This window comes from Tauraco erythrolophus, chromosome 18 (genome assembly GCF_009769465.1).
Source record: "Tauraco erythrolophus isolate bTauEry1 chromosome 18, bTauEry1.pri, whole genome shotgun sequence".
NCBI classification, from domain to species: Eukaryota; Metazoa; Chordata; class Aves; order Musophagiformes; family Musophagidae; genus Tauraco; species Tauraco erythrolophus.
In genome coordinates, this window is record NC_141482.1 from 16785608 (window position 1) to 16807323 (window position 21716).

General features: G+C 65.1%; 3 protein-coding genes across 4 annotated transcripts; 1 reads left to right on the forward strand and 2 right to left on the reverse strand.

The window, feature by feature from the left end:
- The first annotated feature begins 867 nt into the window (after positions 1-867).
- On the forward strand, positions 868-10029 carry TBC1D20 (TBC1 domain family member 20). Its single transcript, XM_086622882.1, has 8 exons — positions 868-910; positions 3217-3402; positions 4511-4594; positions 5996-6182; positions 6986-7087; positions 8157-8298; positions 8756-8940; positions 9058-10029. The coding sequence occupies exons 1-8, from the start codon at positions 868-870 to the stop codon at positions 9311-9313; spliced, it is 1185 nt and encodes a 394-aa protein (XP_086479008.1). The 3' UTR covers positions 9314-10029.
- Positions 10030-14300: 4271 nt separating this feature from the next.
- NRSN2 (neurensin 2) lies at positions 14301-15002 on the reverse strand. The gene is made up of 2 exons (XM_086623170.1): positions 14832-15002; positions 14301-14684 (listed from the first exon to the last, which is right to left on the reverse strand). The coding sequence occupies exons 1-2, from the start codon at positions 15000-15002 to the stop codon at positions 14301-14303; spliced, it is 555 nt and encodes a 184-aa protein (XP_086479296.1).
- Positions 15003-20770: 5768 nt separating this feature from the next.
- Positions 20771-21670, reverse strand: SOX12 (SRY-box transcription factor 12). Of its 2 annotated transcripts, XM_086623069.1 has the most exons (2): positions 21158-21670; positions 20771-21115 (listed from the first exon to the last, which is right to left on the reverse strand). In XM_086623069.1, exons 1-2 carry the CDS (start codon positions 21668-21670, stop codon positions 20771-20773), a joined length of 858 nt encoding a protein of 285 aa, XP_086479195.1. The 2 variants fall into 2 exon arrangements, with proteins under 2 accessions (XP_086479195.1, XP_086479194.1); XM_086623068.1 differs by having other exon boundaries at positions 20771-21670.
- Positions 21671-21716: the final 46 nt, after the last annotated feature.

Here is a 21716-nt window from a genome sequence, read left to right on the forward strand (position 1 = left end):
TGGAGCAGGGGAACGCTCACCACGGCCGCCTTTCCGTGCATCGCCGGCCTGGGACATGGGGTTTTCCATGTGCACCGGGGTAGCTCCCTCCTCTGTGACCTCATCCGGTGGAAATATTTTGTACTTTTATATCCTGGAACGACACGAGTTGGACCGTGTTGACCATCACTTTGACGCGCTGTAACGTAAAAGCACCCGGTATGACAAAAACAGCTCGTGGCCGTTTGCACGAGGGCGTGAGGGGCGCGGGGGGTTTAACCCGGTTCTTTTCCGTTATTCCAAGCCGGGGAGGTTCGCACACCGGGGCGCGTGCTGCTCCCTCCGCCGAAAGACGTGGATGAGCCGTTCGCGGGAGGGAACCGGAGCAGCTGCGGGTCCCGATCCCCGCCAGCCCGTGCACGGCGGGGCGCGTCTGGACGCGAGCAGCCCCCGCCCGAAGCGGGGCGTCTCTCTCGGTGCCGCCGCGGGAATTCGGAGCGGATTTGAGGGCATCTTGTACCGGGGGCGGCGGTGGGCGTGTTCCCCGCCCGCGGCTGCGCTGCGGAGAGGCCGCGCTGCGGGCGGCTTTATACCAACACGGAAACGAGCGACCGAGCGCCGGGGGCGCCGCCGGGGAGCGGGACCGGACCGCAGCGGCTGCACCGGCGGCTCCGCTCTGCGCATGCGCAACCGCGCCGCGCCCCGTCCCGCTGCGCGCTCCGCCTCGAGGAGCTGCGCCTGCGCGTTCGCGCGCCGTGACGTCCCGATCGGGCGCCGGTGGCGGAGGGGCGGGGGGAGCGGAACGGAACGGGACCGGACCGGACGGCGCGGGGAGCGCGGAGCCCCGGCCCGGTGTGCGGCCCGGCATGCGCCGCAGCGCCCGGGAACATGGCCCGGCGGAGCCCGCCGCGCAACGGTGTCGGCGGCCACGGTACGGGCCGGGCGGGCGGGGCTGGAGCGCCCCCTGCCGGCGCGCGGGCGCCCCCTAGCGGCGGGGCGGGGCTCGGCGCTGCGCTCGAGGCCGCCGCGGGGGGCGGGGGGCGGGGGCGGTCCCGGGGGGTCCCGGGAGCCCGAACCCTCCGCCTGACCCCCCCCCCCCCTCCCCGTGGTGCCGGAGCGCGCTCCGTGGCCAGGCCGTGGGCTCGCGCAGCCGGTGCGGGTGCGGGCTCGGGAGCGCGGCCGCGTCCCGGGGCCGTCCGCGGGCGGGCGGGGAGCGGCCGGGGCTGCGGTCGGGCCGGTGCCGGTGCCGGACCTGCGGCTGGGCCCTTCAGCTCCGCCGGCTCCGCTTTTCCGGGCCGCCTGTCATGGCAGTAACCGGGGGGAGGGGGCGGGGGGGAGTGCTGGGTACGTGCCGGTGCCCGGTGCCCGCCCGTCGGTGCAGCCGTTGCGATCGCAGGGCTGCTCCCCGCTCCGGTGCGGGCGGTCCTCCCTCTGCGGCCCACGGAGAGCGGGCGCTGTGCGGGTCACCGAGAGCCGTTCCGGGAGCCGCTCGGAGCTGCGGAACGGGATGAAACCCCTCCCCGGGCCGCTCCCCGCGCCGGTACGGCGTTACCGGGCGAGGAGCCCCGCGCTCTGAGCTCCCGTTTCCGCCTCCGCGAGCGAAGGCTTTGGGGATGTACCAAAAAGCTTCTCAAAGATCACTTTTTTGTGGGTGAACTGGAGTTTTTTCTTCCATAGACTTTGTCTCCTCCTTCCCGAGGCTTCGGACTGGGACAGCGCAGTGTTCAAACTGGGACAGCCCAGTGCCTGCGTGTCACGGGGCCAGGGAACGGCCGGAGCGGGTTTCTGTTCGTGTGCAAATAACTCTGCTTGCACAAGGGGTGGGAAAGGGAAGAGAAGGGAATTGTGGTCACGGGGCAGCGTTAGAAGCTTTGACACCACCGGGGACTTGGTGTTTGGTGAGGAGCTGGAGATCCCGCCGCTTGTTTTCATCCCAAAAGCGTTTCAAAAGAGCACTTGGAGAAGGGACGGCGTCCACCGTTTGAGCTCCTTCGCGTCCGTGCGTCGGAGCAGCCTGCTGTCCCGCCGGCTCCCGCTCAGGCGCCGCAGCAAGCGGTGCTCCCAGCCGGGCGCTCGCCCGCGGCTCCCCGGGAGCGGGGAAGGGGCCGGGGCAGTGCTGAGACGCTGGAGGTGCCACGTGGGCAGAGGAACGTGCTCCCCGAGTTGCTGCCGGGAGGGTGTGGTGTTGGGAAACAGCTGTTTCTCCAGTGGGATCCTTTTAATTCCCCCCACCCTAAATCCTCTTCGGACACATCCCTCGTTGAACGAATCCCGTTTGGATCCCGAGAGCAGCGTTAGCTGGATCTGTCAGAAAAAGCCTTTAGGTAGAGGCGGCGTTGGTGGCCTCATCCCACGCTCCGGCCCCACAGCTGGAGTGGAAACTCCAGTCCTCAGTGAAGCCTCCTGAGTGGGAACTCCTCCGGTGCGGGCTGCCAGGCGGCCCTCGGCCGCCTCTGGCCTTCCTTGGTGAGGCAGCAGTGACAAATACCGTGATGCCGTGTGAAATTGCGTCCCTGGGGAACGCTCCCGGGTCCTGTAAGTGCATTTAACCCACCCGAAACCAGAGTGCCGTGTGCTTCGTGTGTTCCTCCCTTCCCCACCTGCCCCGGAATTCTTGTGCCCCACAAAACAGTGGGATTTGTTTAGAACTGGCCAACCTGTGCATGTCCCAATAACTGGCGAGTTTGTGTTTGTTGGGAGAGATGTTAATGTGCTTGTGACTCGTTAACTCTGGTATAATTATGTCCTTTCTTGTGACTGTTGCTCTCGGTGGAAACGCTCAGACTTCTCCCTAGGACAGCTCTATCCAGGAGCCACTGCCTAGCTGGGAGTCGGTAGGAACGTGAAGTCCTGGTCTCAGGAAACCCCTAACACCTGAGCTGGTGGCCGTGTTGGAGAGCAAGCAGTTGCAGGAGGGCTTTGCACAACTGGGACCAGCTCGGGCAGCGGTGGTGGCTCCTGTGTCAGGAGGAGCAGTAATTGCCTCCCAGGGTGGCACCAGGGGGATTGGCAGGGAAGCGGCGGGGGTGCCCTGCGAGCCATGAGGTGCCCCTGATGCTGAGCCAGTGGAGATGGGGACAGTCGGCCCACCAGGGTGGTCCCTGGTCTGTCCTGGCACACACGTGCCAACTGTCCCATGCCATCTCCCTTGTGTGTGTCCACATCGCTGGGGGTGGGTTTTGTCCCCCCGCGTGCTGGCATTGCCCATCATCTTGCCTCTTTGTCATCTTCTTGCAGACTTCGACTCTAAGAAGAAAAGGAAAGTGGCAGAGATCTATCAGGCTCTGAACAGCGACCCCATCGACGTGGCGGCGCTCCGGCGGATGGCCATCAGCGAGGGGGGGCTCCTGACGGACGAGATTCGCTGCAAAGTGTGGCCGAAGCTGCTGAGCGTTAACACCGATGACCTGCCCCCTCTTCCAGGTACGGAAGAGCCTGGATGTGGGTGCTTTGGAAGAACTCGTCGATCCGGAGGTGGGATCTTGGTGGTAGAAGTGCGCATGTTCTCACCGGGCGCGCTGGCGCGTTGCCCACCACCCTCGTGTGCGAAGGGCACGAGCGCCGCAGCTTCGTGCGCTGTGTTGTGTGGAGATGGCAGATTTGGAAATGCCCAACTTCCCAAAACCAGCGCTGTCGTGGTGCTGGGAGGGCGGCGGTGTCTTTAGAGACAGGGATCAGGTCGCTTTGGACGCGGTTGGCGTGGCCCTGAGCAGTCAGCTGGCGTGTGTGAGTCCATCTGCAGCAGAAAGGATCAAAATATTTGGTTTTCTTCCATGGAGAGGTGGCCGTGCTGAGCCCGGGCTTTGCCAAAATCCTTCTGAGGTGTCTTTTCCAGACGTAGGTGAAGCGGTTTGTTGCGTGAAGCACGCGTGGTGTTTGCTCGGAGCAGAAGCAGGGAAACGGCCTCCTGACGAGGCCCCTGCGTGGTTTTTGAGCCTCAGCAGCGCAGGAGCTCCAAGTCCTGTGGCTTTTACAGTCCCTGTCCCCAGGACAGATCCGGTGGTTGTTCTGGAATGCGTCCATTCAGAAGGTGCATCCCTCCCCATCAGTCAAGAGCTGGATTACGTTCGGTGATCGGAGCTGCCGGAAGACAACGTTTAATTTCACGTGGTCCCACGGAGAGCTCGGTGTGCCGGCAAACCCTGGTCTCGTCCGGTTTAACTGTCTCAGCCGCCGCGGGTGGGGTTTTCTTCTGAGTTATTTCTGTTTAATAAACTACTCTGTGGTCTCCACGGCACGTCGTGCCTTGCTGCCTTGAATTGCACAGCAGAATTGTGGAGCAAAGATGTTTCCAGGAACGTGGGAGCCGTGCCAGTTTACGCGTTTTAACGTGCAATATAGTCTCGTTTCCTCCCAGTGAAGTGCCGTCAGTGCCACGACGGGGGGCAGTGCCAAGCGAGGGGACAGGGCTGGAGTGGGATGAACGAGGAAGGGATGGTGTGTCCGTGTGTGCAGCCTCATCCTCCCACCTTCACCAGGGTTTCTCCCGGCTCTGCACTACTCGGTGTTAATCCTGTTCCTCTCCTCTCAGCAGGAAAGGAGCTGCGGGAGGACAATAAAGATTACCAGCAAGTTCTACTGGATGTGCGGCGATCCCTGCGCCGCTTCCCACCAGGTGAGAGCGGATTCTCCTTTCTCCTCTTCCCACTCCACGGCGGGGGGAAGGTCCGTGTCGTGGGGCTCCTCCTGGCTCCCACCTCACTCAAGGGGGTTGCAGCAGGTGATGCTCCGTTGCTCCGAGAGCCTGACTTCTAGAAAGTCTTTTCCTTGTGAGCTCGCAGCAGCGTCCTCGTGCAGCGGAGCCGTTCTGCAGCGCGGTGTCCGTCAGCTGCCTGTGCTGCAGCTGAGTTTTGGTGGGATTCTTCCAGCGCTACGCTTCCCCCTGCCCTGCTGAGCCCCTCTGCCCGGTGCCGTCCGACAGTTGGAGCACAGAGGGGCCCGGATCCTGCACCCCCCCCACCTGTTGTGACCAGGGTGAGATCAGGACAGACGGAGCGTTTGAGAAATGCACCGTTTGCTTCGGTTTGTTTTAGACCCTGGTGTAGCTCAGGGGCGTGGCGGGAAGTTTTTAAAACCAGAACAATTTCTGGTGTCCAACAGTCTCCAAATCTGGTTCATGCACCAAATTTTGGAGAACTGTGAACCTTCAGGAGAAAAATGTTTTTTGCAGTTCTGATGGGCGGCTGGTGCCTTGTGCTGTTTACAAAACATTTAATCCAGCAGCTGCCTGACTCTGCAGAGAGGTCGTTATTTCTGGCCAGAATCTGCTTCCCCCTTCTGCTCTTTTGTGTTGTGTAAACACTTGATCCACTTTGATTCTCTTTCGAGCGCGGGTGCTGCGTGTGATTCCTGAAGGGTCTGCTGGAAGGGATTTTTTTGCCCTTGAGTGGCAGCCTCCTGCCTATTTTTAGAAGCAGCAGTGAAGCAGGGGAAAAGGAGAACTTTGTCATTGCAGGATCCCCACTGGGACTTTCTGCTTGGCCTTTGGGCGTTTTATCTGTCGACAAGGACTGCCGGAAACTGGCCGCAGCTGGCGTGGCAGGAACAATGTTTTTCCGGTGACATCCTGTCCCTAAACACGTGTCGTTAGCAGGGGACCGAGACAAAGCCGTGGCGATGGAGACCTCGCAATCTGACGTGCTTGGCACAGTTTCTGTGAAAATGGATCCGGTTTAGTTTTTTCTAGAAGCCCCTGGGAAATTAGAAATTATTAAAATGTCCTTGATGTGCAGTGCTGTGCAAACACCAGTAAACCCTGCTCCTGTCCTCCGCGGGGCTGCCTCGCTGGCAGGGGCACCACAGCTCCGAAATCTGAACACCCTGGCCTTCCCCTGGGCCCTCAGCGTTTTAGGGGACAGGAGTAGGACTCAGGATCCTTTTTCTGCTAGTTTTACTCCCCTCCCTTTTGCACTGCATCCTTTGGGATCGAGCAGGTTGGGTCCTCTCCTTGCATACCGTGGCAGGCACCGGTCGGTGCCACGGCGCGTCCCACCGCCGCCTGGTGCTGTCCCCACAGGGATGCCGGATGACCAGAGGGAAGGGTTGCAAGAGGAGCTCATCGATATTATCCTCCACGTCCTCAAGCGCAACCCCCAGCTGCACTACTACCAGGGCTACCACGACATCGTGGTCACCTTCCTCCTGGTGGTGGGGGACCGACTGGCCACGGCTCTGGTGGAAAAGCTCTCGACGCATCATCTCAGGTAGTCAGCGGGCTCGGCTGGAGGAGAGGAGCCGTGCGTGTCCTCGAGCTGTGGGGACAGCTGTGCAGATGGGGCTGGCCTGGATAGAGAGCCTGGAAGGCAGAGCCTTGGGTTAAGGCTGCCCGTCATCCCCGTACCCCGAGGGGTGCTGTGGGGTGACCACACGATAGCAGGTGGCTTTGCAGGGAGCTGTGCTCTGGGGAAGGGATAATTAAAGGCTGTCCGTTAATTTGTAGCATCTCTGGAAGCTGCGGAAGCCCAGTGGTGCATTATTCGTGGTTCTCTGGCCATCTCTGCTGTCGGGGCCTCTCCAGCTCCCGGGGGCTGGCCCAGCACGGTGCCCCCCCTCGCCTTGCACAGCCCTGCGCAGCTTTGCACCGGGAGGGTGCTCTGCACAGCCGGTGTCCTGAGCCCCCAGTCCAGCGCCACTCCTGTTCGTGCACCGAACTGAGAACAGTCCTCCAGCTGGGGAGTGGTTTGGAGGAATTCTGCCTCCTCTCCCAGCCGAGGAGTTAGGTTTTGGGTGCTGGAGAGGCTTTAGGGCTCACGCATGCGCTGCAGCAAAATAAGTGTCAGCTGACAGCGGCGGGGTGGTCTGGGACTGGGTTCTCTGCGCAGACCAGCCCTGCGTGTCCCAGATGGGGAGGAAGGGGGGCTGTCCTGAACAGACAGAATTCCTGGGGGCCACCCTGCCAGCAAAGCTGTTCCTTGCAAGTGTGTTTTTTTTCCCTTCTGGCTGCCTCCCTGCAGCGGGGCTCGCTGATGTGGTTGCTTGACAGAGCCTCTTTTCAATCTTTCCTCAGGGATTTTATGGACCCGACGATGGATAATACCAAGCACATTTTAAATTACCTGATGCCCATCATAGACCAGGTGAACCCTGAGGTGCATGACTTCATGCAGAGGTACGCAGACGTTCCCTCGCAGCCTCCTAGCTCTCCCCTGCCAGCCTGGTGTTACTGGTCACGGGGCCGTTTGCACCAGCATGTGCCCAGCGCCGCAGTGGCTTCCTCAGAGTGAGCCAAGAGCTGACCCTCAGCTGACGGTGACACCCCAAAGCCATGTGGCACTCTTGCTTCTGACCAGACCCAAACCTACGCTGCCTGTCTTGAGGAGTTTTACCTGGTGCCATCTTCACCCCAGTGGCCTCCAGTCCGTACTGGAAAGGCTGAGGGTTTGTGGACGGTGTCACGCAAAGCTGCCAAAACTGCTTCACGTGCCCGGTTTTGTGGCTGGCGTCACCTTGCTGTAGTTCGTTGCCAGTTCTGGGGATAATTCCCGGGTTTTGCGGTAGGGACACACAAGTGTAGCCCAGGCAGACTGATGCAGAAGCAGGAAGGTAAGTGGGAAGGTTCAGTCCAGAGTCCTTTTCTGGGCAAGTGTCTCTGTTACATTTCATGGCCTTTGGTCTTTGGGTACCGAGCTTGATTGCAGACTCCCAGAAGTTAGTAAGCCTTTAGGGCAGACAGGAATCTGAAAAGTTGACTGTGCTGCCAGATTTCAGGTGTCCCCAGGTCAACGTGTCAGACAGTGACATGATACACCAAATGTTCAGGTTCTCCTGAAAGAGGCCGTTTGGACCCTGCTGGATGCGAGACGAGTAGTGCTTGGCTTTGGGGTTCTATCAGAGGTGCAGGTCGTGGATATGGACTGAGCTCTGAATGTGGTAGAACACTGGAACAGGTTGCCCAGAGAGGTGGTGGATGCTCCATCCCTGGAGACGTTCAAGGCCAGGTTGGACAAGGCCCTGAGCAACCTGATCTAGTTGGAGATATCCCTGTTCCTTGCAGGGGGGTTGGACTAGATGACCTTTGAAGGTCCCTTCCAGCCCTAACCATTCTATGATTCTATGATTCTATGATAGTCTCCCCTTCCCAGCGTGGAGGTGCGGTGCAGGGGTCGCCCAGGAGCGTTTCAGCACTGTGTCCCAGCTGCTGGCAGTGCCTGATCTAACGGGGCTTTCTCTCTGTGCAGTGCGGAGGTGGGAACCATCTTTGCTCTCAGCTGGCTGATCACCTGGTTCGGGCACGTTTTGTCCGACTTCAGGCACGTCGTGCGATTATACGACTTCTTCCTGGCTTGCCATCCGCTGATGCCCATTTATTTTGCTGCGGTGGTAGGTATTGGCCAGAGGTGGCGGAGGGGTTAACTGAACCACCGCGGGGTGCCGGTGGCTGCAGAGGGGGCCTGGCACACACAGTGCTGCTGCTGTCCCTGGCAAACCTCTTGTCCTGGTTTTAGCCAGTGCCCTCTGTTTGAGGGCGAGCTGCGGAATCAAGCCCTGCTGGGGTTCTGCCCACGTCTCCGAGCTGCCAGTAGCCGGCTCTGCTCAGAACACAGACATAACTGCCCAGGAAGGGGCTTTCCACGGCCTCGGAGTCTCGGGAAGGGTTTGGCATTTCTTCTCCCAGGCAGGGAGTGCTTTGCTGTGGTGTGTCCCCTTGAGGAAGGGCAGGTCTTTCGGCTGGAAGTGGAATGTTTTTCCCTTTGGGCTCTGAAGCCAGTGCCAGCGCGTGCCGAGGAGTCGTCCTCGCGTTCCTGGCTGTCCTCAGGGCTCTCCCTCCTCTCTGCAGATCGTGCTGCACCGGGAGCAGGAAGTTCTGGACTGCGAATGCGACATGGCCTCTGTCCACCACCTCCTGTCCCAGATCCCGCAGGACCTTCCTTACGAGACTCTCATCAGCAAAGCTGGGGACCTTTTCGTCCAGTTTCCACCGTCTGAACTCGCCAAGGAGGCAGCTCAGCAGCAAGCCGACCGGTGAGTGTTGCGTACGTCCCCTTGCCAGGTCTTGCTTCCATGTGAAGATCTTCCTGGCGGGAGGCTGGTCCCAGCGGCGAGCCGGAGACATTCCTTAACCCCTTTCTTCTCTTGCAGAACTGCGGCTTCCACTTTTAAGGACTTTGAGCTGGCGTCAGTGCAGCAGAGACCGGACACTGTGTTGAGGCAGCGCTTCAGGGAGCGGCTCCGAGGGGAGGAGCGGACAAAATCCATCTTGACAAAGCCGAGGACCAACCGCTTTGTCAAGCTGGCGGTGATGGGGCTGACGGTCGCGCTGGGAGCAGCTGCCCTGGCCGTGGTGAAGAGCGCGCTGGAGTGGGCGCCCAAGTTCGAGCTGCAGATCTTCCCCTGAAGCCGGAGGAACGGCCTTCCCTGGCAGGAAGGGGCGACGTTTGATGGAAGGACGTGGCCAGAAACGACCTGTCTGGAGATTATTTTTTATCCTTGCTGCGTCCTCTGATGCTTTTGGCCTTTGTGACAGAGACGGATGGGAACCAGCCCGGCAGGATTGCTCCCCGCACCGACGCTCACCTTGTTCTTCCCTCCCCGTGCAGGGGTGAGCACATGGGCACTGCTGCCATCTCGGGAGGAGCCGGAGGTACGGACGGGTCAGGCTCTCCGGGCTGCGCAGAGGTGACGGTGTGAGCGGGGAGCCGTGCGTGGGCAGCGCTGAAACAACCCCGCGCTCCCTGCTGGGGGTGATCGGTGGGAGCGAGGGCAGATCCTCGCCTGGAGGAGGGCATCACGGCAGGGTTTGCCTGGGTGTGTGCGTGTGTGGGGGCGAGGGGCTGTCGTGCTCCGGAGGAACTGGGCAGCCCTCTGGCTCCGCATCGCTCCCGTGGGCAGGCTGCCAGCGTGCCCTGCCGTCTGTGTTCAGCTTCGCCCATGGCCCGACCCTTCCCTTCCCTATGGGCAACCTCTGGGCAGAGCCCAACCTTTCCCAGACCCCTGTCAGCACGGTGCCATGAGGTTCTTTTCAGCGTGTGACACTCCCTGGCTCCTTTTGCTTCCTCATCTTTGCAGCCTGATCTGTTCACAGGGGAGAAGGGCAGGGGACAGGAGCAGACCCCCGGGACTGCCGCCCTCTCGGTCCCTGGGCACTGCCAGCAGCGCGGTCGTGTCTCAGGTCAGCAAGGGGAGGGATGAGTGTGCGTGTGCCGTCGTGCCGGATTGCGGCACCACAGGGCTTGCTGGCACCGTGAGCACCCATCGCAGGCTTCGTTGACGGCTCTGGAAGCAGGTTCTAACGCAGAGAAGGGCTTTTTCCACCTCGAGAAACACCTTGCACAGGACAGGAGTCACTGCAGTAGGAATTCTGTCTGAAAACCCCCCCACGGGCCGATCGGACTTCGGCATCACCCCTGGGAATAACGCAAGTGAGGGAGTCTCCCAGAAAGGCCACCCCCGACCCCTCCGTAGCTCCCATTCCTCCCCAGTCCCATTAACACTCCTGGCACTCCCTGCCTGCCAAACTAAGCAGCGAATCCTTTTGGACAACTCGGTGTCCCGCTGAGACAAAGCCAACGGACACTCTGTGCCTCTACCTCTCCCCTGAGCTGCTAAACCTCCCGCAAGTGCCCTTACCCATCCCTGCCCGCCGCCGCCCCGCTCCCCCCGCCGCCGCCGTGTGGTGCCCGAAGCCGTCTGGGCCGTGCCCAGGGGCTGCACGCCTGAGAATTAGGTGTTGGTTGAAGAGTTGGGCATTTGGAGACAGAGTGGAAGACTCGTGCCCTGCAAAGCTCAGCACCCTCCCGTCCCAACCCCCTGCCTGTCGGTTCTTATCCACCTCCAGGGAAGTTCTGGGTTGTCCTGTGAGCCCTCGGTCTCGGAGGGGCCACGTCGGGCTGGCCAGAGGGCATGTGGGCAGTCGCCACGCCTGACCCGTGTTTCCGTAAAGCTCTGGGCAGAGAAGTTTCCTTCTTCCTCGCAGAGGCAGAGCAGTGAGACCCGTTCCCTCTGCCGCTGGCTCGTGCCAGGGGCTGCTGGCGCATCTCTGCGCCCAGCACAGCTGCAGGCAGAGCCTGTTCTGGGCATGGGCACCTGCCCGGCGCAGCGCGGGCACAGGGCTGGTGATTTAGCACTTTAGAAACTCGTGGTGTAGGAGAGTCCGTGGTGGCTGCGGTGAGCCGGGGCTGCTGCCAGAGGTCCCGGGACCCCTCCGTACACTCCCCCGCTGCCCCCAAGGAGGGGATGGCTGGAGCCCCCGCCGGGGGGATGCCCCCGTGGCCCCCCCCCCCACCCACTCTCTGGCCATGATGCACTTTAGTTCCTGTGTTGTCCCTGGGGAAGGGAGGGCCCGGGAGGGGACGGGCGCTTCGGGCACTGTACAGACGGGCACGCAGCCGTGTACACGCGCATTTGTACAAACCCCGTAACTGTAAAATAAACGTTTGCTAAACACGCCTCCTTCCCACACCCCGTGCCAACAGGGGCTGCCAGGTCTGCTCCCGTGGCACTCTGTGGCCCAGCTGGCACATCCCTGCGACGGCCAAGCCAGCTCTGTGGCTGCCGACCCGCGTGGGCTCATTCCCGGCAGCCCCGTGGGAAGAGGAGCCGGAGCGGAGCCGAACGGCGCTTTCGTGCCACGGTTCCTGTTCTCCTGCCATCTGCCTGCCTTTGGTTAATCGCCAGGACTGGCACGTGCCAGCGGCTCTCCATGGCATCCCCCTCAGATCAGCAGTGCGGGTGGGCAGAGCGGGGCTGTGAGTAGCCTGACCTCCCGCTCCCTATCACACTCCGGGCTGGGTGCCCGGCTGCAGGAGGAGATCCCGGGCACAGCCAGGGCACAGTGCCCGTCATCAGAGGCCCTGCTGTCACCTCTTCCCCCGTGCAGCCTCCAGCAGCCGGGCATGCTCTGCTGAGCTGGGGTGAGGCAGCCGCCTTCCCCGGGCTGGGAGTGGCATGGTGGCACAACGGGCTTCGCGCGGTGGCACAAGGCTGGCGGCCGCGCTCACCGAGCTGGTCCGGGGCTGGTTTTAGTTCCCTGTGGCTTCCTCTCCGGGAGTGATTTTTGCCGATAGTGCTCAAAGCCCTTTGGGAGGGGGATGCAGGCAGGGGGCTGCTGGGGGCTCAGCGGGGTTTTAGGGGGCACAGGGTGGGCAGGACTGAGGTTTTAGGCTGGAGGGAAGAGAGCCAGCATGGCACTGTTCCGTGCAGCACATGCCTTTGGTACTGCAATAACATGATGCCCAGCTCTGGCACGCTGCTGGGGTGTGGGCATTGCCCGGACTGCGAGCCCAGCACCAGCTGAGGGGGGTTCAAGTGCCCACTGGGTCACTCACCTGCCACGTGCCACAGAGCCCTTCCGGCATGGCCAGGCCTGGCCCTGGGCAGCTGCAGCCCGAGAGAAGAGCCCGTAGGGAAGTGTTCCATGGCTTTTATTTACCCAAAGAGGGCACAAACAGGGAAATGGGGAGGGTGCAAATAGCCGGGCCCCTCCTGGGTGCTGCCGTGTGGATGCAGCTGGGCACGCTGTGCATGTGCGGGTTGGGCACGGCTTGGCACAGCTCGGTGCGGCACCAGGCGCCGTGCTGAGGGTGGGGGCTGCGGCTGTGTTCGACCCCCCGCACCTGCTCCTGCCCGTTGCAGCTTTGCTGGTGGCCCAGTGCCCCAAAGGCACGGAGTCGGGCACCCAGAGCTGGCGGCGCACACGGAGCCCTCCCAGTGGCATCGCTGTGCAGGGACCTTCACTCTCGGGCCCTGGAGCCTCCTCTTCCTCTGCTGCTCGCCAGCACATCCAGGCAGTAACTGCGCAGCTCTTCCTCCCCGTTCTCCTGGAGGAGCAGCTGCTGCGTTGCCCACGCTGGAGAGCGTGGGGTGCCCACACGTGGCAGCTCTACTTGGCCTTGGCGGAGCCAAGCAACCTGCGGAGCTTCGGCAGGATGCACGGCCTGATCTGCCAGGGGGGCACCGCACACAGGGGGCCGGGGGTTTCGGCTTCGCCTGGGGCTCCTCCGGCCGCTTCCCGCGGGCTGGATCCGGGCTGGGCTCGGTGGCCACCAGCTCCCGTCCTGTCCTGTCCCTCCCTGCTGGGGCTGGTGCTGCCCTGAGCCCAATTGCGACATCCCAGCCTGGCCCTGCTCCCCTCCCTCCTCCCCCTCCCTGCCCTGCCTGCCCCACCACCCTCCCCAGGCATGACTGGTATCAACCCCAAGGTGTTGCCACTATCCAAGGGCATGGAGACGGGCCCTTCTCCTGCCCCCTGTCCCCCTTCACCCTCCCGCCCTGGTCCCCAGTCGGGGGGACGGCTGCCCCCACCCCGCTGTGCCCAAGCCCAGCTGGTGTGACCAGGTCCAGCCCAGGGTCGCTGGAGGAGCCGCCAGATGCCACCAGCTTGGCCGCGGTGTGGTCGTGGTCTGGTCCTGCTGCTGCAGGAGGCAGTGTGGGGACGTGCCAGTGTGCCAGGCCACCGGTCGTGCCAGTCCACAGGAGCAGCTCGGGTTTCTCGTGGACATAGGGTCAAGCCGGGGGAATGGGAGGCAGAGTTTGGAGCCCTGGCACCCCCATGGTGCCCGCTGCAGCCAGCCCGTGCTGGCAGAGGGTGGGTGCCCCTGGGGCCGCATGGGCCGGGGATGCCGGGTGCGATGCACAGCGCCAACATATTGCAACACGCGGGTTGCTGTGGGGTGACACAAGGCCCTGGTGGGTCCTGTCCTCGGGGAGGTGTGGGGCAGGAGCCTCCTGGCACTGGGGAGCGTGGGCAGCCCCCGGGCGAGCGGCAGCAATGTCTCTGGGTGGTCTCTGCTCCCAGAGTGATGCCAGTGCTGGAGCACAGCCTGGCAGCGCAGCAGGGACCCTCCCGCCGAGACGCAGCAGCACCCAGGGGTGCAGGGGTGTCCCAGGGGAGCAGAGAAGTTGGTGGCCAAGGTGGGTGGTGCACGGGGCTGCACCGGGCTGGCAGGAGAGGGCACATGGCTCCATGTGCGCCCATACCCCATGCCCCCCAGCAATGGCCTCAGCAGCCTCCAAGGGGGAAACTGGGCCAAATGGTTTCGTTCCCAGGTTCCAATCCGATTCCGCGTCAAATCGAAGGAGGTGCCACCGGCAGCGGGGGCGGGGAGGCGGCCGCCACGTGAAACCCGGCGCTTGCAGCTTCCTGGCACAGACACAGCAACGGGCACCACGCCACCAGCGCAGGGATCTCCGGGCATCTTTACTGAGCGGTGGCAGCTGCGGAAGGGAGGGTGCGGGGGCTGCAGGGTGGGGGGCCGGCGGGACCTGGCGGCTGTGCCGGGACTGAGCCGGATGCTCCGCAGTGCTCACCGTAAACCAGGTCCCGATGATCCAGCCGGCTCCCGGGGTGCAGCGTGTGCCAGGCTTCACCCATCACCTCCCCAGCCTCAGGTGTCCCACCGGGGCTGGACACCGTGAAGGCGGGAGACGCCGAAGGGCATCGCTGTCCCCGCTGGGGCGAAGGTGGCGGGGGGCTGCGGCGGGGGGCTGCGGCGCAGGATGGGCGAGAGCTGCTGCTCCTCTTCCCGGGGGTGGCGCGGGGCCAGCGCGCAGGAGAGGAGCCCAACGGCACCCAGCACCCCCGCTGCCACGCACAGCGCCGTGCCCACCAGCCGGCACGTGCCCAGCACGTGGTTGTACCGCACCGCCTGCACGTCCAGCACCACGAACTCCTCCTCCCCGATCCCTTCCAGCTTTGGGGGCACCAGGGAGCCGGCGGCCAGCGCAGCGGCCCCCACGAGCAGGAACAGGGTCCCCGTGGAGATGCTCACCTGGGCACAGGGGTGCAGGGCTCGAGGTCAGCACCAGCCCCGCTGTGCCCCCCAAATGCCACGGCTGGATCCACCCAAAGCAGGATACAAGGGATTGGGGTGCAGCTTTGGGGGGAGGCAAGAGGAAGGGAGTTGGGGGTCTCTTACCTTCCAGATGAGGGGGGCCCAGGCTCCGTGGGGCGAGGACTCATCCGCGTCGGGGCTGGCACCGGCGCAGTCCTCATAGAAGAGGTGGAGGTAGGAGCGGACCCCATACCACTTCCCCTGTGCCACGCTGGGCCCGCGGCCACAGCTGCAATCCGGCTCACAGGTGGGCATCCGGCCTGGGGGGCACAGGGGGGCTGAGCTGGGCTGTGGGGAGGGTGATGGGACCCATGGGCAGCCCCCTCCCACAGCCACAGCACCCGTGGGTTTGAGCCAGCTCCTGCCTTCACCCCAGGGGCACAGGGCAGGGGACGGGGCACCAGCAGCGGATGCGACCCCGTGCAGGGGACATGGCCTGTTTTGGGGGGCGAAAGAGGGACCCCAAGAGCTGCCCCCCTCTCCCCCCACCCCACAGGGCTCTGTTTCAGCCACCAGGACCCGGCCAAGGCCACGTCCTCGCGGTGAGCGAGAGCATCGCTGCCTGTATCCCAGCGGGGCTTCCTGGGCCAGATCCAGCCCCGGCACAGCCCCTGCAGGATCAGGCCCAACATCAGGCCACCAGCAGCCACCCGGTCGAGGCCACTGGGGAAGCGGGGAGGGTGATAGGAAGGGATGTGGCCACCTTTGGTGTGGCCAAGGGGCCGCTGCCTTGCAGGGACACAGGGATGTGGCCACCACATTGCAGGGACACGGCCACTGCGTCCCGTCCCTGCTGCCTGCCCAGGGATGGGCATTGCCATGGGCACTGCCTGCTCGGCGCTTGCCAGGGCAGCCCCACAGCCCGGAGGGTGCGGGTTTGGGGGGGGGGGGGGCGGATGCATGTGGAATTGTCAGCCCGGAGGAGGGCGGGGTGGGGATGGGACTGGGACCCCTTCTGTGCCGGCTGCAGTGCTGAACAAAGCCCTGTGCCCGACAGGCCTCGCGGGGCGGGGGGGGAACACGCTGCCCGTGGGACCAGCACAGCCCCAGCCCCTCTGCCCAGCCTGGGTGTCCCCAGAACTGGGGACATGCTTGTCCCTCCATCCCTTCTCACATGCAGGGGTCTGGGGGGGGCCAGCTTGGTGCTGCTGTGGTCTGAGGGGGGCAGCTCAGCCTGGGGACCACCCTGGTACCCATCACTTTGCCCCCCCCAGGCTCACCCCTGCCCACTCCCCTGCCCCCAGCCCTGCCCACTCCCCGCTTACCTCTGGGGGGGCAGAGGCCTCAGCGCATCCTTCCCTGTGCCAGCGCCGTCACCGACAGCGATCCCCCGGGAGGGATCCCACGGCACCGCCCGCGGGTGGGGTCCGGCCCCCACCTTCAGCACAGCCCTGGCACCGTCCTCCCGCCGGGGCCTCGGGGTGGGGATGGCGGGGGGGTCGTGGCGGGGCGGGGGGGGAGCGGGTCCCTGTGCGAGGCCGGGAGCTGCCGCTGCCTGCGGAGCCGGCGAGACGCTGCGGGCGGCCGCGGTGCGTGACTCAGAGTCGGGCCCGTGGCGACGACGTGTGCACGTGCCTGCGCGGGCAGCACCGGGCACCGGGCACCCGGCCCCGCGCGGCCCCGGCCCGTGGCGAGGGCAGGAGGGCAGCGGCGATGACCGGTGAACCGGGACCGCGGCCGGACCGGAGCCACGGGCCTCGCTGCTCCGGGCCGAGGCAGGCGGTGGCCGGTGGCCAGTGGCCGCTGTGCCACCGTGCCGGGACATCGCTGCCCCCGCGGCACCTCGGGGCGGTGCTGGGTGCTGGCCCGGAGCGGGTGCAGCCGCGCGCTCCCATGGGGCTGGGGGGGGCGGGGGGTGTCACTGCAGCACGGTCCGTCCCCCCCCCGACACCTCCGCACCCCCCCGGGGGCAGCCCGGTCCCCAGCATCGCCCGGGGCGCAGGGCGGGGGCCGGCGCGGCGGGAGGGGCCGGCGGTACCCGGGGATGCTCCGGGCTCCCCTTGTTGCCATGGTAACAGCTGCGGGCAGGGGGGGGGGGAGGGATGTGGGGGGGAGTGACGCAAGCGGCGCGTGCCCCTCGTGGCCCCCCCCCCCCCCCCGAGCCCTCCTGAGGGCTGGATTAGCGCCCCCGCCCCGGTCCCCCCCCCACCCCCCCACGGGTGGAGTCGCCGGTGCCGTGGGGGCTGCGCGTGCACAGAGCAGGCACGGCACACGCGTGTGCACACACACACACACACACACACACACACAGAGTGTGCAGCCACACACCGCGCACACACACCGTGCACACGTGTACAGCCTGCACACGCACATGGGGCACACGCACACGGGGCACACGCACACGGGGCACACACACGCACGGGGTGCACACACATGCAGACAGGGTGCACACGCACGGGGTGCTGACACCCACGCAGGGCGATGCACACGCACGCACAGACGTGCACACACGCACACCCAGCAGCGTGGCACTGCGCCTGGGGGCATCCAGCTGTTCTGGCTGATGCGGGTGAACCCTCCCCATGGGACGGTGGGTGCAGGAGCCCACGAGACCCAAGGCTCAGGGTGGGAGCCCTGAGCTCCCACCCTGGAGCGGGCGGGATAGCTGACATGCCTGGAAGTTGAATGCTGGGCACTGGGGACCCCACATCCCCCTGGGGACCCCACACCCCCCTGGGAAACCCACATCCCCCTGGGGACCCCACATTCCCCAGGGACCCCACATCCCCCGGGAGGAGCGAGGCGGCGCAGGAGGAGCCGGAGCCGTGGGCCGCAGAGCAACACACTTTATTCCATAGTCACAACAGTCAGGGCAACCGTTCACCGAGCTTCCGTGGAGCCGGAGCCGGCCGTGTCGTGCCCCCCCGGCCAGGCTGGGGGGGACCGGGGCTGCCCCTCGGCTGAACGCCTATTTCTCCAAGACAACAGATACAGGAACCCTTCACTAACACGACACTACAAAGGTGACCCCGAGCGCTGGCGCCCGTCCGCAGGCTGCGCCGGGGCCCCACCGGCTCCGGGGGCCCCCGGCCCGTTCGGCCGCCGCCGGGGCGGCTTCTTCCTGAGAGAGGTTTGGTTTATTTTTTTATTATTCATTTATTATTATTATTATTATTATTTATTATTATTATTCGCTTTGTCGCTAGTGATGACGGGATGTCGCACGCGCACGCACACACGCTCGCACACGCATGCCAGCCAGCACCGGGCAGCGGGGAGGCGGGGGGGCGCAGCGGGAGGGGGCCGCACGCTGGGGGGGTCTCTAAGCACTACAACCACACGGCACAGAAAATCCACCACTGTCCACAACGGTTCTCCCCCAACAAATACACCCAGCGAGTCTCGAGGAGGGGGCGGAGGGGGGGGGGGGGGCACGGGGCAGGGAGGGGGGGACGAGGACGAAGCGGATGGTGTTGTGCTTGCCGCCGGGGCGGGGGGGCCCCGGCTCTGGCTCCGGTTCTGGCGCCGACCCAGAACCTGCTCCTGAGGAAACGTTTCGCCCGACAGCCCGTGGAGGGAGCGCCCCGGCCCACGGGCGACCCGTGGCACGCGGCGGCCGCGCGCCCCGAAAAGGCACCGAGGCGCGGGGCGAGATCTGTGCGTGTCAGAGAGCCCCGGGGCCGCAGGACCCCACTAGAACCCCAAACCCGGCTCACACATGGGAGGGGTTCTGGAGTGCTCCTGGCACGAGGCTGCCCGGGGGGTGGGAAGGCAGAGCCCCCCGGGACGGCGGCGAGGCGGGAGCAGGCTGCCAGCATCGCGGCTGGCCCGGCACTTATTTGGCTTTTCCACTTTGAGTGGGGCTGGGTCCAGTGGGGAACGGCCTGGGAGGGGTGGGAGGGGGGCAGGGACGGGGACGCGCTCTATACGGGGAACACGTGTCCGATGCGTGACGCCCACCTGCCTCCGCAGGCTGGCACCCGCACCGGGGCTACTGAAACACCGCGGCTATCGCAACGCCGACACACACACGCACAGCTACCGCTACACACCGACACATCTACAATGCTGATGGTTGGCCGTCAGGGTGGCACCTCCAGGGCACCCCCAGGCCCCCTGGGATGCATGGGGCTGGGGGGCACCGAGCATCGCTGCGAAGGGCCTGGGGACAAACCTCTCCCTGCACCGCAGTGCCTGTCCCCACAGCTGAGCCTGGGCCACTGGCACCTTCAGCAGTGGGGCCAGGCAGGTCCCCCTGCTGCGAGCCACCCTGGGGGGATGCCAGGACCCGGGGGGGGGGGGGGGGGTTGCCCTTCCCTTGGTCATGGCTCCATGCGGCTCCTGGCACTGGGCAGGCATGGGGCAGCCGACGACCGGGGGAACTGGCAGCCCCAAAACAGGGAGACAGAGCCCCAGGGAGCAGGTGCCCTGCTGCCCCCAGCACCCCCTGCCCGGGAAGGGTCAGAGGGGCTCCTGCACCCCCAGAGCCCTGGGGAATCGGGGCCATGGGGGACCTCAGAGGCTGCTTCCAGCCACGGACCCTGCCCAGCCCAGTACAGCTCCTCCGGGCACTGCCAGCCCCTGCCACGGGCACGTCCCCAGGGCTGGCAGCTCAGGGTGACCAGGTTCCCTGCCACCCCCCGCTGCCCCCGAGCACAGCCCCTGCCCTGCAAACACGGCCTGCGGTGGCTGCCGGGCCAAGGCTGCAGCCACGTGCTGCCGGGAGCGGGAGGAGGCAGCTGGTTGCAGGAAGGAGCCATTAGGAAAAGCAAAGAAAAAAACAGCATGAGGAGCCGCTGCGGCACGACCTTCCCTGCCGGGAAGCTCCATGGCAGCACTTTGTTGGGAAGCCCCTGCCCTTGGCAGAGCCGGCAGCGGGGCATGACGTGGTGGGGGACGGCGTGGTGGGGCACCATGCCGGAGCGTCACCCACACCCCGTGTGCCCATCGGTGTCGGCTGCCGCCACTGCTCTCGGCCCCGTTTGGGTGGTTGTTTAAGGCAGATTTCCTGCAGCAGCGTCCCTTCCAGCCACCCTGCCCTACTCCCTGCCACCCCGGCAGCATCGCCCACCACCGCTGGGCACTGTGGCATCCGGCTCCGTTGGCCAAGGTGAGCCAGCCCGGAGCAGGTCCTGTGCAGGCACCAGGTCCAAGGCTAAAACGGGAGCTGGCTGCTCTGGGAAGGGCTCGTCCCGCACCGGGGTTCGGGGTGGCTCTGGGCACGGGCTCTCCCCGTGGCACAGCGGCTCCGCACAACCGCCTGGCGAGAGGAACAACACAGCCTCCCGCAGCCACGTGCGCATCACGTGCGCGCAACTTCGCTCTTCCCAAAGTCAGTGGCGGGCAGCGCGCGCCGCAGGGAAAGCCCAGGGAAAGAGCCAGTCCCGTGGGACACCAAACCCCTGAAGCCGGTGATGCCCACGAAACGGGGCGTCGGGCAGGGAGGGCTCCACGTGGCTCTGCCGCCCCTGGGCGCGGCGCAACCAGGGATCCCTCCCCAAGGGCTGTGACGAGGAAGAGGAGAAAAATCGAAGACGTGCTTTAAATGCAGCCAAAAAGCAAAAGGAATCGGCCATTCCTCGAGGAACGGGGAGGGCGGGATGGGCACCGAGAGCCGGGGCTGGTGCGGGTGCTCCCGCTGCCCGGAGAGAAGGAGAGAACACCGGGCAGCAGCCAGCGGGGATGGGAGCGGCCGGGAGCAGCCATGGCCGGCAGCGCCGCGGCAGCCCGCGAGGGGAAGGGGCCGGGTGCTGACAATGAAAACCCCGCCGGGCGCCCGCGTTTCACGGCCGAAGAGCCGCGGCGGCCAGCCACGCGTCCCGCGGTGGCGAGGCGAGGCCGGGCAGACGGACGGGCGAGGAGTGGGTGTGTGCCAGGGGGATGGGGTGAGCAGGGAGCTCTGCCTTCCAGCGGCTTCAAGGCAAAATACCTGATTCCTGCATGTAAACAGCTGGTTTCGGTTCTTTTGTTTGTTTGTTTTCTGGTTGTTGGTTTGTTTTTGTTTTTTTTTTTTTTTTTTTTGATATGACCTGATTGTGGGGAAAAAAAAAAAAAAAAAGAGCATTACCTGCAGAGCGTGGGACTCAGTAGGTAAAGACCAAGTCCGAAATGCTGGACATGAGCCAGTCCCCCGCTATCATCTCCGTCACCTCGGGCGTGCAATAGTCCGGGAACTCGAAGTGCGAGGAGCCTCCCCGTGGGAAGAGGTCGTGGTCCTTGTCGAAGACGGACCAGTCCAGGGCACCGCAGGTGGCACTGGTGGGGGCCCGCCCGGGCAGGACCCCCAGCAGCTCTTCCTCCAGCTCCTCATCGGAGGAGCTGAAGGAGGAGGGAGGGGAACTGGCCGACATGGGAGAGGGGGACCCGCTCTCCGGGGACCTCCCCGGTTCCGGGCAGGTGGCGGCAGGGCTTGGGGGCGCAGGGGTCTCCTGGGGGCCGTGCTCCCCGGTGGGTGCCGTGTGCCAGGCGGCCGTACCGGGCACCGCAGGGCAGTCCTCGGCGGGCACCTCCTGCGCGGGCTCTTGCGGGGCGTCGGGGCTGGGGGGTGGCTTGGCGGGCTGCCTGCGGCCGGTGGCCACGCGGCCCAGGACGGAGGGTTTGATCTTCACCGGGAGCCGCGGGCGGGACGCGCCAGTGCCCACCTTGCCCTTTTTCCGAGGCCGGTACTTGTAGTCGGGGTAGTCAGCCATGTGCTTGAGGCGCAGGCGCTCGGCCTCCTTGACAAAGGGGATCTTCTCGGAGTCGTGCAGGAGCTGCCAGCGCCGGCCCAGGCGCTTGGAGATCTCGGCGTTGTGCATGTCGGGCCACTGGTCCATGATCTTGCGGCGCTCGTGCTGCGACCACACCATGAAGGCGTTCATGGGCCGCTTGATGTGCCCGCTCGGCGTCTTGCACCAGGCGGGTTCGGCGTCGCGGGTGGGTAACGGGGCGCAGGGCTCCCGCCGAGCCTCCGCGCCCCGGCCCCGTGTGCCGCGCTGCACCATCCCGGGGTCCGGGACCTCCCCACCGCAGCAGCTGCCGCCGCCTCCT